The 16,151-nt window shown below is 43.8% G+C and overlaps 1 protein-coding gene across 1 annotated transcript in view; it reads right to left on the bottom strand.

Annotated features, from left to right (window-relative positions):
- The window catches only part of ZMYM2 (zinc finger MYM-type containing 2), a 144,646-nt gene that overhangs the window by 36,683 nt on the left and 91,812 nt on the right, over positions 1–16,151 (bottom strand). The window contains exons 12-14 of the mRNA XM_040339328.1: positions 15,283–15,317; positions 8,843–8,966; positions 3,830–3,946 (exon numbers count right to left, since the gene is read on the bottom strand). Of these exons, the coding sequence (XP_040195262.1) occupies positions 3,830–3,946; positions 8,843–8,966; positions 15,283–15,317 (276 nt within the window). The remainder of the gene's footprint in view (positions 1–3,829; positions 3,947–8,842; positions 8,967–15,282; positions 15,318–16,151) is intronic.

The raw sequence follows: 16,151 nt of genomic DNA on the forward strand, positions 1-16,151 counted from the left end.
CTTTTTTGAGGTTCGCCGCCATGTTTTTTATAGCGTTAGAAAATGTATGGGGGTACCCAACGCTATAAAAACATGGCGGCGAACCTCAAAAAATAACTAGCTACCTAGCGGCACGAGCGACACTAATACAGCGATCAGAAAAACGATCGCTTAGTGACGCTGGCAAAAGGGGGGCGAAGGGGTTAACTAGGGGTGATTAAGGGGTTAAAACCTTTATTGGGGGGGGGGGGGGAAGGGGGCTACCCTGGACCTAACACTAACTGCCTGTCACACTGACACTAAATGCAGTGATCAGTAAATGATCACTGCTATTTAGTGACAGTGTGACGGGGGGGTGATTTGTGTACTGGTGTCAGTGTAGTGCTTGTGTACTCACTGTTGTGATGTCTCCGCTCCTCCGCCGGACGAAAATACCGGCGGGAGGAGCGGTGACATCACTTCCTCCTCTGCCTGTGTTTACAGTGCAGGCAGAGGAGGAAGCGGATTGGCTGGGGAGCGATCGCGAGGGGGCGGACAAAATCGAACCGCCGCCCCCTCATCCAGGATCGCTCCTAGAGCCACGGGGACCGCCGCAAGTACCGGGGGGGGGGCGATCGGACCCCCGTCTAGGCAGGGACGTACAGGTACGCCAATGTGCCTGTACGTGCCATTCTGCCGACGTATATGTACATGCGGCGGTCCGGAAGTGGTTAATCAGAGTTTGCACCAGTGTCCCGTGTACATGGGGCCTAACAAAGCGTATAACCAAAAAATAAAATAAGAAAAAGGATTGTTTCTTTAAAGCATTTTATACAGCACAGTGCTTGTGCCGTGTCATTTGGCCCCATGTAACACCTGGTTGATCCTGCCTGGCTATACCCTCTCCCCAGTACGCTGACTCAGATATATTAGGGTGCTGTGAGCACTGGAGTCATCCGTATGTGCCTCCATCATCCGCAGCCTGCTATCTGTCGCCTCTTTGCTCTCTTCCCCTGCCCTCTCTGCCTGTCAGCTTATGACAGTTTCTGCCCCACTCAACTCCTGCTGCTTAAAAAAACTTTAACATCTTCATACCCCTGTGTGAGTGATTTATGGAAAAAAGTCTGCCTATACCTCATTTCACAGATATTCTCAGCGATCACATGATTGGCTTGCACTCTGTCTTCTCTCCTGAGTGACCTTAGAGGTGGAACCTCGGCCCCCGCCCACCGCATCCATCAGATGGGGAGAAGAAAAAAGACAGCCGAGCATGTGATCACTGAGAAGAGCTCTGAAATGAAGTATAGCAGATTATATATCACACAGGATTAGAACACAGAGGGGATGGTATAAAATGTGAAAGTGGCTTAACTTATTTCTTTACCACGTTACACATTATTTTTAATTACATTTCTTTAACCTCTTGAACCACCCGCCCCATGTCAAAAAGACGTCATCTTTTTAAAGTTGAATATCTCGATAACGGCAGCAGCTGCTGCCACAAACCGAGATATTCATCTTTTTCAGGGGGCGGTGGTGTACACGATAACGGCGGTCTCCGCGGCGGATTCGTCGCGAGATCGCCGTTATCGGTGGCGGGAGAGGGGCCCCCCCCCCTCCCGCCGCCTCTCCCGCGCCCTCCGCCGCTTACCGGAGCCGTCGGTAGCGGCGGAGGGGATCGGATGTGTCCGGCAGCTGAGCGGGGACGGGACTGAAGGAGAAATCTCCTTCACCCCGTCCTCATAGCTCTGCTGGGCGGAAGTGACGTCAAAACGTCAGTCCCGCCCAGCCTCTTAAAGAAACATTTTTTTTTGTCATTTGAAAAAATGACTTTTTTTTTTGCATTTAAGTCTAATTATGAGATCTGAGGTCTTTTTGACCCCAGATCTCATATTTAAGAGGACCTGTCATGCTTTTTTATATTACAAGGGATGTTTACATTCCTTGTAATAGGAATAAAAGTGATCAATTTTTTTTTTTTTTTTCTCCAGTGTAAAAAATTATAAAACTAAATAAAAATAAATAACAAAACCCCAAAAAATTTTTTAAAGCGCCCCGCCCCGACGAGCTCGCGCGCAGAAGCAAACGCATACGCGAGTAGCGCCCGCATATGAAAACGGTATTCAAACCACACAAGTGAGGTATCGCCGCGATCGTTAGAGTGAGAGCAATAATTCTAGCCCTAGACCTACTCTGCAACTCAAAAAATGCAACCTGTAGAATTTTTTAAACGTCGCCTATCGAGATTTTTAAGGGTAAAAGTTTGACGCCATGCCACGAGCGGGCGCAATTTTTAAGCGTGACATGTTGGGTATCATTTTACCTCGGCGTAACATTATCTTTCACAATATATAAAAAAATTGGGCAAAATGTATTGTTGTCTTATTTTTTAATTCAAAAAAGTGATTTTTATCCAAAAAAAGTGCGCTTGTAAGACCGCTGCGCAAATACGGTGTGACAAAAAGATTGCAATGACTGCCATTTTATTCCTAGGATGTCTGCTAAAAAAAAAATATATAATGTTTGGGGGTTTTGATTAATTTTCTAGCAAAAAAAATTGTGATTTTCACATGAAGGAGAGAAGTGCCAGAATTAACCCGGTGGGCAAGTGGTTAAATTTGATTGAAGCAAAGAGCATGTCTTATTGTATTGCCATCTTGTTTAAGAACCTAATGTCCAGGGGTTGTAAATCTTTAAAATAAAAAAGTTCTTCAGAATCGTGATCTGTATTCCAAGCAAAAAGAAAAAAAAAAAAAAAAGTGATTATTTTATCCAGAATCGTGCAGCTCTATTATGCATCATGACATACCATTAGGGATGCTTGTGACTGGCCCTAAATTTATTTTGCACAAGGACGACCCAAAAAATACAGCCAATGTCATTAAGAACGATCTTTGGGGGTAAAGAACAAGGAGTCCTGAAAGTGATGGTTTGGCTCCCATAGATCCCTGATTTCAACATAATCGAATATGCCTGGGATTACAAGAGGCAGCCTACATCCACAGATTTGTGGCTTTCTCTTTAAGATGTTTGGAACAACCTACCTGCTAAGTTCGTTCAAAACTGTGCGCAAGTGTACCTAGAAGAATTGATGCTATTTTAAAGGCAAAATATTGATCACACCAAATATTGATATGATACTTGATTTGGATTTCTCTTTGGTGCATTTACTTTCCAATTTGTTAATTGATAAAAATGAACTATTAACGTGAAGAATCCTTTATTTACAGCATTTTTTTCACACCCTGGCTAAAACGTTTGCACTGTAATGTACATTTTAGAAAACTGTCTTAGGGTCGGTTCCCACTGGTGCGATATTCGACATTGGATGTAATTCGCACCGCACATCTCTTTGCATTGCTATTTCAGCCATGCAGAAGATAGTATGGCTGAATTTGCATCGCAATCAGACCAAGCTCGCACAGGACCCTTTTTTGGTCAGCAGCAGAATCGGATTGCATGGGTGTTGACAAGCGTGTGATCCGATTCCTGCTCGAATTTGTAGTTTACACTGAGATATGCAAATTAATTTGGGGAGGTCTTTAACTTTTAATTGACACTCAGCGGGTTGCATAGGGCAGTGTGAACTGCCGCTGGGATACATGCGATGCGGGAACACACAGTGGATTTGCAGGGTTCCCGCGTCGCTGCAGTGTGAACGAGCCTAAAACACTAAAACATGTACTTATAGTATTTTTTGGGTTACGAGCCCCCGTCACTTTGGCCATTTAGTGCCGTTACAAATACGCATACTAGCCCACCCCCTTACCCATTCACACTCTTCTCTCAATACAAGTCCGTTGTGAATTGGGCATGTAATCTGTTATGCAGGACAAATAAAGCACTTAATGCATTTTTTTTTTTAACTTACGGGGACAGGTATTGCTGTGGGAGCTGGTACTTTCTGACTGTAAAGATTCATAGGGCACCGGCACATACACTGGAACTGGGATAGGCACTGGAACGTACTTTGTGTTAGGGTCTTCCTCTAAATAAAGGGAAGAAAAAAAAAATAGTACAATGAACTGATGTTTACCATGTTTTACAATAAAGAAAAAAAAAAAAAAAAAAAATAGGGAAATTTTTATGAAATACTGGCTTAATTTACTATTATGTAAAACTCATCACTGCATGAATTCAATTTAAAAAAAAAATTACGTGGCACAAAGGAATAAGTGAACCAAGTAAACTTTGATTTGAGGAAGTTTGCTGAACATAGCAGGAAGTCTGAGAACCCCAAACATAGTGGACCCCACTAAAGTCTATCAAAGGTGAATTTCTAACCATTAAAGGGTTGTAAAGGAACATTTTTTTTTTTTCATAATAAGCATCCTTTACCTGCAGACATTCCTCTTTTCACTTCCTCATTGTTCGTTTTTTTGCTCAGAGTTGCTCTATTTCTTCTCTGTTCTGTTCACTTCCTGCTTGTCTGATTTTACTGACCACCGTGACGGGAGGCTTTACTGCGGTCAGTAACTTCGATCCTGGCAACAAATGCCTCAAGGACTGCCCGTCATAGCATCCACAGAGGCCGCAGGAACAGGGGCACTGTCTAGGGAGGAAGCCTCCGGTTCGGACGCCATGCTGACCCACCCAATTGCTGCCCTTGGACTGCAAGCAATACCCACAGGTCACCCTCCCCGGCCGCAGCAGAGGACAGGGGACCCCCCAGAGGACTCACCACCCGGACCAGGCTGTACTGCTGCTGCTTACTGCCCAGAGCACTGTCCGTGCTGTGCCGTCCCTTAGGAAGTGTGCTGGAGCCGTTCGTTGGCCGTTATTTTGGCCACTAGAGGCAAAAAACCCCTTTCAAATGGCCGCCGACATGCAAAAAAACAGCATGCGGACTACAAGAAAATGGCCGCCGATCGTCAATAAGGCGCCCGGCGCCGGCAAAATGCGGCCGTGGACAGTGCAAAACACACAGTAAAAAACACAGTAAAAACACCCAGGACCCCCGGGCAGGCCCCCCACGCACACACGGCAACAATAAAGCCACACACCACCCCTGACAAAGCCGCAGCCCCCAGCCACAGGACGAAGCCCCCCAGGTGGACCCCCCACCCTCACGGGCCGACCACCCAGAATGCGGAGAAGGAGGGAGAGGAAGGGAGAGCGGAAAGCAGGACGGACACCCGATCGACCTCCCAGGAATGCACCACCGCACCACCATGCCAAGGCAAGGGGACTGCTACTTACCCGTCCTGCGACCACCGGCTGGAGACATCCCGGACAGAACCAACGCCCGCCGCAGTTACGGCATGGCTGTCGGCCCGGCACACTGTGACACGGACATAGAGCCCGGTCATATGTGTGCCCTGGAGCGTATAGCTCACGCGGCCACTCCTGGAGCAACGGGGGCATGTCGTGGACGGCCCAGCGCGTAGCTAAAGGCCGGCACACGCTCGATGGCCGAACATGGGGGGGACTACAAGGATCGAGGATCCAGCCGTCATCCAGTCGGCAGTTGATTGTAGATTCCAGGATCCAAAAATGCAGGAAAAAAGAAAAGAAAAGCGAGAAAAATCGCAAAAAAATCTCCAGAGCACATGGCCCAGAAGAGCCATGTCATCTCCTTTTGCTAGGCAGAAAAAAAAAACTAAGGCTGCATGATGCAGAGAGAGGTATGTACACGGGGGATCCACCCCCTGGGAGGTACTGTACTGTGTGGAGTGTTTTAACACTTAACATGCTGTTTTTTCTGCCTAGTCAATCTCCTAAAAGGGAGGATAATACCCTAAGGTCAATTGCTGCTGTGTCCGTCCAAGAACGGAAGAGAAATAAAAATAACTTTCTTTACACAACACGTTCTGCTACTCCACAAATCAACCACTGTGTCAAAACCAATGTACTGTAATGGCCACCTCTATACAAGTGGTCAGAGAATATAATGTAGTGTAGCATCACCTAAAGCAGCACCAGTTCCAAAAGGCCAAGCAAGCCTACTGGTACATGACTGCCCCAGAGTGGCATGTTCACTGGCCTGGTGTCTCGCAGGAACATAGTCAGGAGTTACTGATCAGTTTAGGAGGCCGCAGGAAATCATGGTAAGCACACAGGCAAAGGATCAGTCCAGGCAGAAACCTGGTCAATAAGCAACCACAAGGTGTTTTCTAACAGTTTTGTTTGAAACACTATTGTTAGTGGATTATACACCAGACATTGTATAACAAAAAGCAACGAATGTTATCAAACCAATGTACTGTATTTGTAATGGTAGCCTTTATACAAGTGGTCAGGGAATATAACTTACTGTAGCGCCACCTATAGCAGTCACAGTTCCTATAAGCCAAGCAAACCTAGCCTACCGATAAATGGCTGCTCCCAGGAATGTCATGTTCACTGGCCAGAAAGTGCAGGAGGCTAAAGGAACCTTTCCTGTGGTTGCAGGAGTACAGTTGTCACCAGAGAATGGCTGGGACTATTGTCTCACAGGAATGCAGTCGGCCGGATGTCCAGATGGGTCAGTTCAGGGCCCAGAGACTTGGTCAATAGACAGACGAATCCAAGAAATGTGGTCCATAAAGAGGCCAGGGTTCGAGCAGGTAGCAGTTACACTGCACTAGTGCGGCAGTGATCAGGAATACTGTTGCTGGCTTACACTGGTCTGGTGACAGTGGGGACTAGTGTGGCAGCATTCAGGGACACTGCTGACGATTTACACTGGCCTGGTAACACACAGGGGCGCCATTGCTGTCTGTGATTGGTGAAAACCGCAATATGTTTCTTCCTGATAAATCATATCCAATTCTGTGAGGAACCATTCGTTCCCATAACACAAAATCTGCATGAGAATTTGCTCAGCAGTACGATGAACTCTTAAAAAGTAAGGACCCATTCAGGAAGTGTGTTGCAGGAACGAGCAATCCCATTTGCAATTTTAAAAGTGAGATTTAAAAGCGTTTCCACATTTCATGCATAGGGCAGCCCATAAAATTCCATTGGCTGCCCTATGTGCATTTTGTGTCCAAAAGAAGCTCCTGTTTGTTTCTTTTTTGGGTGCCAAGCTTAGCATGATTTTTAAATGCATGGTTTGACACGCAATTCTGTCGTGCAACAATCACAGCAAAATCGCACCGCGTTTGGGATGCCATTAGGCTACATTCACACCTGAGCACAGCGGTTTTCAGGTGCATTTATTTAAGCATTTTGTGTGTATCAGAGCATTTTAAAAGTGTACTCAAGCTTGATGTCTTTTTGCTTTAGCCAATCGAAAGCACATGAGGGAGGAAACCAATTCTTACAGGCTCAAAAATGCCTAATATAAATGCTTGATTAAAGCATTTTCCCATTGAAATCTATGAGGCCAAAAATGCCTAAAAAATAACGCATGTTGTTCAACTTAAGCCCTCACGATCTCTTTAACCACTTGACCACCAGGCCTATTTTGGCACTTGCTAGAAAATTAATCAGAACCCCCAAACATTATATATATTTTTTTTAGCAGACATCCTAGGGAATAAAATGGCAGCCATTGCAACTTTTCTCGCACGGTATTTGCGCAATAATTTTTCAAGCTCCTTTTTTGGGGGGGGAAAAACGGTTTCATGAATTAAAAAATAACAAAACAGTAAAGTTAGCCCAATTTTTTTGTATAATGTGAAAGATGATGTTACGCCGAGTAAATTGATACCTAACATGTCACGCTTTAAAATTGCGCACACTCATGGAATGGCGCCAAACTTCGGTACTTCAAAATCTCCATAGGCGACGCTTTAATTTTTTTTACAGGTTAATATTTTCGAGTTACAGAGGAGATAGAGGGCTAGAATTGTTGCACACGCTCTAACGCACGCGACGATACCTCATATGTGGGGTTTGAACGGCGTTTACATATGTGGGCGGGACTTGCATGCGTGTTCATTCTGCGCGCAAGCTACCGGGGATAGGGGCGTTTAGAAAAAAATATTTTTTTTTTCATTTTATTTTACTTAATTTCTTATTTTTACACTTTTATTTATTTTTTATCACTTTTATTCCTATTACAAGGAATGTAAACATCCCTTGTAATAGGAATCACAGTGACAGGTCCTCTTTATGGAGAGATGTGGGGTCAATAAGACCCCACATCTCTGCTCCAGGCTTACAAGCATGAAATCGGTGAAAAATTCACATTCACTGATCTCACATCGACCGCCGCGATTGCGGCTTTGTTTACTTCCGGGTACCGGGCGTGACGTCATAACGTCGCGCCCGGGCCTCCGACGGTCATAGGGATGACTGACCGTCTGGTCACCAGTCATCTCTATGGTTTTTCAGCGAGCGCCGGCCGATTCGCTCTCCGGGCCCCCAATGGCACGGGAGAGCCCGGAGAAGCACCGGATGGCGGCGGGAGACGTCCCCTCCCGCTGCCTATAAGAACGATCAAGCGGCGGAACTGCCGCTTTGATCATTCTTATTGTGCACAGAATCGCCGGCTGAAGACGGTGATATCTGATTGATGCCTGTAGCTGCAGGCATCATTCAGATATCACCGCACAAAGTCGAGGACGTATATTCTCGTACTGCGGTGGGCAAGTGGTTAAAGAAGCCCTTACTAAAGTAACATACCAGGCTGCAATTGTGCAAGCAATGACTTTTATAATGTTTCAGCTAAAGTACACGCTTGAGAGATGCATGCACAGAAGTCTATAGCAATGAACTATGCAGATCTGGCCAGTGTGAAGGCGATACTCATCTGTAAGATGTAAAGACTGCAGCAAGCCACAGTTCTGAAATGGAAGTTTGCTTTTAGGACAGAGGAGCTAGGCACCCTGCATAGTGTGCAAACAATATTGAAGCTATAACGAATGGCAGTTAGCGGAAATGAAAACAATGTTGGTATATTTCATTTATACTCTCACCTTTACAGTAACTCAGACTAAGTATTTAAAACACTAACTACCTGTCTGGGATGTCTTAGTCTGCATGTGCGGTTTGCAGTAGGTGGCTTTTGTCATGGACAGTGGCTTGCACAAGACAGCTTTATTCTTCATGTCTTTAGGTGGTACAGGAGTGCAGTTTATACCCTAAGACAAGGAGAGAAAATAGGACTATGAAAAAGATTTATATATATATATATATATATATATATATATATATATATATATATATATATATATATACATATATATATATATATATATACACACACACACACACACACACACACACACACATATATATACACACACACACACACACAGATATACACACACACACATATAAAAAGTCTACCCCTGTTAAAATGTCAGGTTTCTGCAAAGTAAAAAAATGAGACAAAGATAAATAATTTCGCTGTTCTAGTAGGTCTTTCCTGATATTTTCTTAGTCGCATCCTATAGCAAAAGCCACGGTCCTCAGAGAGCTTCCAGAGCATCAGAGGGATCTCATTGTTAAAAGGTATCCAGAGGGATCTCACTGTTAAAAGGTATCAGTCAGGAGAAGGGTACAAAAGAATTTCCAAGGCATTCCATATATCATGAAACACAGTGAAGACAGTCATCATCAAGTGGAGAAAATATGGCACAACAGTGACATTACCAAGAACTGGACATCCCTCCAAAATTGATTAAGAGACGAGAAGAAAACTGGCCAGGGAGGCTGCCAAAAGGCCTAAAGCAACATTGAAGGAGCTGCAGGAATATCTGACAAGTACTGGCTGTGCGGTACATGTGACCACAATCTCCCGTATTCTTCATATGTCTGGGCTATGGGGTAAAGTGGCGAGAAGAAAAACATCCAAGACGGCTAAATTTTGCAAAAACACATCTGAAGTTTCCCAAAAGCATGTGGGAAAATGTGTTCTGGTTTGATGAAACCAAGGTTGAACTTTTTGGCCATAATTTCAAAAGATATGTTTGGCACAAAAACAACACGGCACATCACCTTAAGAACCCTATACACACACACACACACACACACACACACACAGTGAAGCATTGTAGTGGCAGCATAATTCTTTGGGGCAGTTTTTCTTCAGCTGTAACAGAGGCCTTAGTCAAGGTAGAGGGAATTATAAACAGTTCAAAATACCAGTCAATATTGGCACAAAACCTGCTAGAAAGATGAACATGAAGAGGAACTTCATCTTTCAGCATGACATCGACCCAAAGAATACATCCAAATTAACAAAGGAATGGCTTCACCAGAATATTAAAGTTTTGGAATGGCCCAGCCAGAGCCCAGAATCCAATTGAAAATCTGTGGGGTGATCTGAAGAGGGCTGTGCACAGGAGATGTCCTCGCAATCTGACAGATTTAGAATGTTTTTGCAAAGAAGAGTGGGCAAATATTGCCAAGTCCAGATGTGCCATGCTGATAGACTCATACCCAAAAAGACTGAGTGCTATAATAGATTTAAAAGGTGCTTCATCAAAGTATTAGTTTAAAAGTGTGCACACTTATGCAACCAAATTTTATTTCCACTTCCCTCCACCTAAAAAATTTCAGTTTTTTGTTTAACTGAGTTGACTGATATATATCTTTGTCTCATTTTTTTTACATCACAGAAACCTGACATTTTAACAGGGGTGTATACAGTTGTGGCAAAAGTTTTGAGAATGACACAAATATTAGTTTTCACAAAGTTTGCTGCTAACAACTTTTAGATCTTTGTTTCAGTTGTTTCTGTGACGTAGCGAAATATAATTACATGCACTTCATACGTTTCAAAGGCTTTTATCGACAATTACATGACATTTATGCAAAGAGTCAGTATTTGCAGTGTTGGCCCTTCTTTTTCAGGACCTCTGCAATTCGACTGGGCATGCTCTCAATCAACTTCTGGGCCAATTCCTGAATGATAGCAACCCATTCTTTCATAATCACTTCTTGGAGTTTGTCAGAATTAGTTCTCAATGGGATTAAGATCTGGGGAGTTTCCAGGCCATGGACCCAAAATGTCAACGGTCCCCGAGCCACCTAGTTATCACTTTTGCCTTATGGCACGGTGCTCCATTGTGCTGGAAAATGCATTGTTCTTCACCAAACTGTTGTTGGATTGTTGGAAGAAATTGCTGCTGGAGGGTGTTTTAGTACCATTCTTTATACATGGCTGTGTTTTTGGGCAAAATTGTGAGTGAGCCCACTCCCTTGGATGAGAAGCAACCCCACACATGAATGGTCTCAGGATGCTTTACTGTTGGCATGACACAGGACTGATGGTAGCGCATATTTTTTTAATGGGATTAAGTTAATTTTCATGGCAAAGAGGAATTTTGCAATTAATTGCAATTCGTCTGATCATTCTTCATAACATTCTGGAGTATATGCAATTTCCCATCTCAAAAACTGAGGCAGCAGACTTTGTGAAAATTAGTATTTGTGTCATTCTCAAGACTTTTGGCCATGGCTGTAGACGTTTTATATCCACTGTGTGTGTGCGCCTGTATAATATATACACACATAATTGTTAATATATAAATTATATATATATATATATATATATATATATAAAATTACACACACACACACACACACACACAGGGCTCAACATTTCAAGTCCTGAGCTACTAGCCAGGCCTCAAGGGTTATTCACCACCTGTTGCCCCACCCCTAATTCCGATCATAAACACGCTCTCATAAATTATCTCCTGAAATGACACTTAAATGTTTTATGCGGAATTAAGTTACAAAAATAAATATTAACAACTTTATCAGTGCAGCTTCACCTGTGATGGGGAAGAAAGGATAGGAAGAGGATTGCCAGTCGGATCATCAGAGCACCAAGGAACTTTGCTGTATCAGTTTTCACTTAAATTGCCGTGTGTTCCCGCCACTCACCGTCACATCCCACATCCTGGCATTGGATGGGTAGTCTGTCTATCAAATTACCTGGGTCAGGATGCGGGGTTGTATGTGACGGCGAGTGGCGGGAACACTCTGCAATTCTAATGAAAGCTCTTGCAGCAATGTTCCTCCGCGCTCTTATAATCTGGCTGCCTGCTTCCCTCTCTCTTCCCAGCGGAGATCGGCTTCCATTCAGCCCAGCCTGCCAACGGGGCTTCCCCCGCTCCGAGGCAGCCCACGCTCGCCAGCCCTCATTTTCCAGTAGGCTAATGGGAAATTTAAGGGAGATATTATATATACAGTGGCTACAAAAAGTATTCAGACCCCCTTAAATTTTTCACTCTTTCTTATATTGCAGCCATTTGCTAAAATCATCAAAGTTCATTTTTTTCCTCATTAATGTACACACAGCACCCCATATTGACAGAAAAACACAGCATTGTTGACATTTTTGCAGATTTATTAAAAAAGAAAAACTGAAATATCACATGGTCCTAAGTATTCAGATCCTTTGCTCAGTATTTAATAAAAGCACCCTTTTGATCTGATAGAGCCATGAGACTTTTTGGGAAAAATGCAACAAGTTTTTCACACCTGGATTTGTGGACCCTCTGCCATTCCTCCTTGCAGATCCTCTCCAGTTCTGCCGGTTGGATGGCAAACGTTGGTGACCAGCCATTTTTAGGTCTCTCCAGAGAAGCTCAATTGGGTTTAAGTCAGGGCTCTGGCTGGGCAATTCAAGAAAAGTCACAGAGTTGTTGTGAAGCCACTCCATTATTTTAGCTGTGTGCTTAATGTCATTGTCTTGTTTGGCCCAGTCTGAGGTCCTGAGCACTCTGGAGAAAGTTTTCGTCCAGGATATCCCTGTACTTGGCCGCATTCATCTTTCCCTCGATTGCAACCAGTCATCCTGTCCCTGCAGCTGAAAAACACCCCCACAGCATGATGCTGCCACCACCATGCTTCACTGTTGGGACTGTATTGGACAGGTGATGAGAAGTGCCTGGTTTTCTCCACACATACCGCTTAGCATTAAGGCCAAAAAGTTCTATCTTGGTCTCATCAGACCAGAGAATCTTATTTCTCACCATCTTGGAGTCCTTCAGGTGTTTTTTTTTTTTTTTAACAAACTCTATGCAGGTTTTCATGTGTCTTGCACTGAGGAGAGGCTTCCGTCGGGCCACTCTGCCATAAAGCCCCGACTGGTGGAGGGCTGCAGTGATGGTTGACTTTCTACAACTTTCTCCCATCTCCCGACTGCATCTCTGGAGCTCAGCCACAGCGATCTTTGGGTTCTTCTTTACCTCTCTCACCAAGGCTCTTCTCCCCAGAGAGTTCAGTTTGGCCATTTAAGGATTATGGAGGCCACTGTGCTCTTAGGAACCTTAGGTGCAGTAAAAAAAAAATTGTAACCTTGGCCAGATCTGTGCCACAATTCTGTCTCTGAGCTCTTCAGGCAGTTCCTTTGACCTCATGAGTCACATTTGCTGACATGCACTGTGAGCGGTAAGGTCTTATATAGACAGGTGTGTGGCTTTCCTAATCAAGTCCAATCAGTATAATCAAAGTTTCACAGCAAAGGGTCTGAATACTTAGGACCATGTGATATTTCAGTTTTTCTTTTTTAATAAATCTGCAAAGATGTCAACAATTCTGTGTTTTTCTGTCAATATGGGGCGCTGTGTGTACATGAATACTTTCCGTACCCACTGTAATTATATATATATATATTATATTATATTATATACACAGCCCTCAAAATTTCCACTCGCCTGCTAGCATTTGGCGAGTGGATTTAAGCTGGGGGCGAGTGATGACAGGGCTGCATGACCAATGTCCCTTCAATCTGTGCCTACACTTAGAGTCCCGATGCGATTGGCGGCCGAAGAGGAAAGGTGCATGCTCGGGAAAAGTAGTCTGGTGAGCCGCGCACAGGCAGAGCAGTACACAGGTGCTCTCCTTACAATTCTCATTAAGCCATGGGACCCAACAGTATGACCTCTCTGAGCCTGCCCCCCTCCCCCCGACCAATGTAGCTGGAGAGCAGGGAGTAATGAGTCAGGTGGAGGATTGCGAAAATTACCACTCCGGGTGTCCCAGGTAGGCAGTGCAGCGCTCACTGAAAGTTGCCCTGACCTGAGAGTGGCAGCCTTCCAGTTTGTGCCGTTTTCTTCTCCTTGTGCTCTATGTAGGTGTCCAGCAGTTCAGCCTGAGCACTGTGAGCAGACTGGTCTCAATGTGTGCTGTGTGGTGTCAACAGCTGTGCAGTTGTGTGGATCTCGGTGCTGGATTGTACTCCCTCCCGCTGTGCTGCAGCTCCTCCCCTCACTGCCAGCCAGAATAAAAGGTGGGAAGTGTGGAAATGCCAGTGTTGAGCCGTACACACAGGCTCCTGATGATGAGATGAATAGGAGAGGGAGAGAGAGGATGGATGGATGGGAGTTGCAGAGGAGACAGCAAGAGAATGGGGAAGAGATCCAGTTCTAGTGCCCTGTCCCTCTGGTCTGTCCCCAGTGCCCTGTCCCATTTTGTTAAAGTTGTTTTGGTAATATTTAATTGTGTAACTTGATTATGCATAAAACATTTAACAGTGTCATTCCATGAGATAATCTACGAGGGCGTGTTTAGGGGCGCAATTTGGCGTGGAGCAGTGTATGAATTAGGTGGGGCAACTGGTGGCGAGTAACTCTTGAGGCCTGGCTAGTAGCTCATGGCTTGAAATTTTGAGCCCTGTATATATGTATGTATATATATATATATATATATATATATATATATATATATATATATATATATATATATATATATATATAATTTGTGTGTGTGTGTGTGTGTGTGTGTAACGGGAGGGCCCGTGGAACCCAGAAGCTCTTAGAAAGTATGAGCCAGAAAATAATGGACATTCAGAATATATCTTGGATTGCTTTAACATGGGTCTGTAATTCCCAATATATTCCAGGATATCTGTAAAGAACTATTACCGTTTGTCAATTCTGAACTCAACAGGTTAATTGAAAGATGTTAATTGAAAGATTGAAAGATGTCATCACCTCCAGCTACTTGGCTGCCTGTGTAATGTAAATTGAATCCAGACTAACTTCTAAGGATCTTTCATTGCAGCTTGTGCTAATTGACCCTGTATAGTGTGAAGGTCTATTGATGAGAATGCGTATTGTAAGTTAACAGACAGCCTAAAGGTCAGGTGTCTGAGTCATCAGCTGTAGTTAATTAGCTCATGTAAATTATGTCAGGTCCCGGAGCCAGCGTGTCTGCTAAAGAGATGCATTAAGGGGGCTCATTAGGTAAATGTTGTGTGATGTTGTGGGTGGAGTTGGGTCTCTGTTCATTTGGTTACTGTAGTATCCTAAATTGTATATAAAAGAGTCTGTATTTCTCAAAGGGTCAGACCTGCTTGAACTTCATACAGAGCTGTGTCGCGTTTGCCTGACTGTGGAGTGTCGATAGCTGCCTTGTGTTCGGGAATGGAATATCCTAAACGGCTTTAACCCCTGTCCCATTTGGGGTGATAGATATATATATTTAAACAATACTGACCATTGGTCGTGGCCGCGAAGTTTGAATTCCTTGGTCTGAAAATAAAAACACAAGTTTAGGGGGATGACGACAAACAAACAAAAAAACCCTCACATGGTGACAAGTAGCAGATTATAACAAAAAAAAAAAAAAAAAAATTACCAAGCTCTACAGTATTTCAGTATTTAAATGTAATGAAGGCCCAATAAATCAAAAACCCTAGCAAAATAAGCCCCTGTCCTTTAACCACCAGAGGTCCGCGCTATAGCCGAATGACGGCCACAGCGAGGACCTGAAAATCTGGGAGGCCATCAATAGACGTTCTCCCCTTTGCAAGCGCCGTGATCACAGAGTCACCGAGACTCGGGTGATCACAGATCCGTGTAAGGGGCCAGTCCCGGCCCCTTACCATGTGATCATCTGTCAGCCGAAGAGGAAGAGGAAATTCTGCCTCATCTGTGCCCACCACCACCAGTGGTGCCAATCAGTGCCTCCTAGTAATGCTTCCCATCAGTGTAACCTACCAGTGCCCATTATTGCCACCTATCAATGGCACCTATTCGTGTCACTTTTCAGTGCCCACCAGCGCACATCAATGAAGGAGAAAAATTACCTGTTTGTAAATTTTATGACAAAAATATAAAAAATTATATATATATATATATATATATATATATATATATATATATATATATATATATATATATATATATATATATATATATATATATATATATATATATATATATATATATATAATTTTTTTTAAATCGGTCTTTTACATTTTTTTTTAGTTGGGTACAGTGTTGTATGACCACGCAATTGTCATTCAAAGTGCGACAGCACTGAAAGCTGAAAATTGGTCTGGGCAGGAGGGGGGGGGGGGTTCA

This window comes from Rana temporaria, chromosome 2 (assembly GCF_905171775.1).
Source record: "Rana temporaria chromosome 2, aRanTem1.1, whole genome shotgun sequence".
NCBI classification, from domain to species: domain Eukaryota; kingdom Metazoa; phylum Chordata; class Amphibia; order Anura; family Ranidae; genus Rana; species Rana temporaria.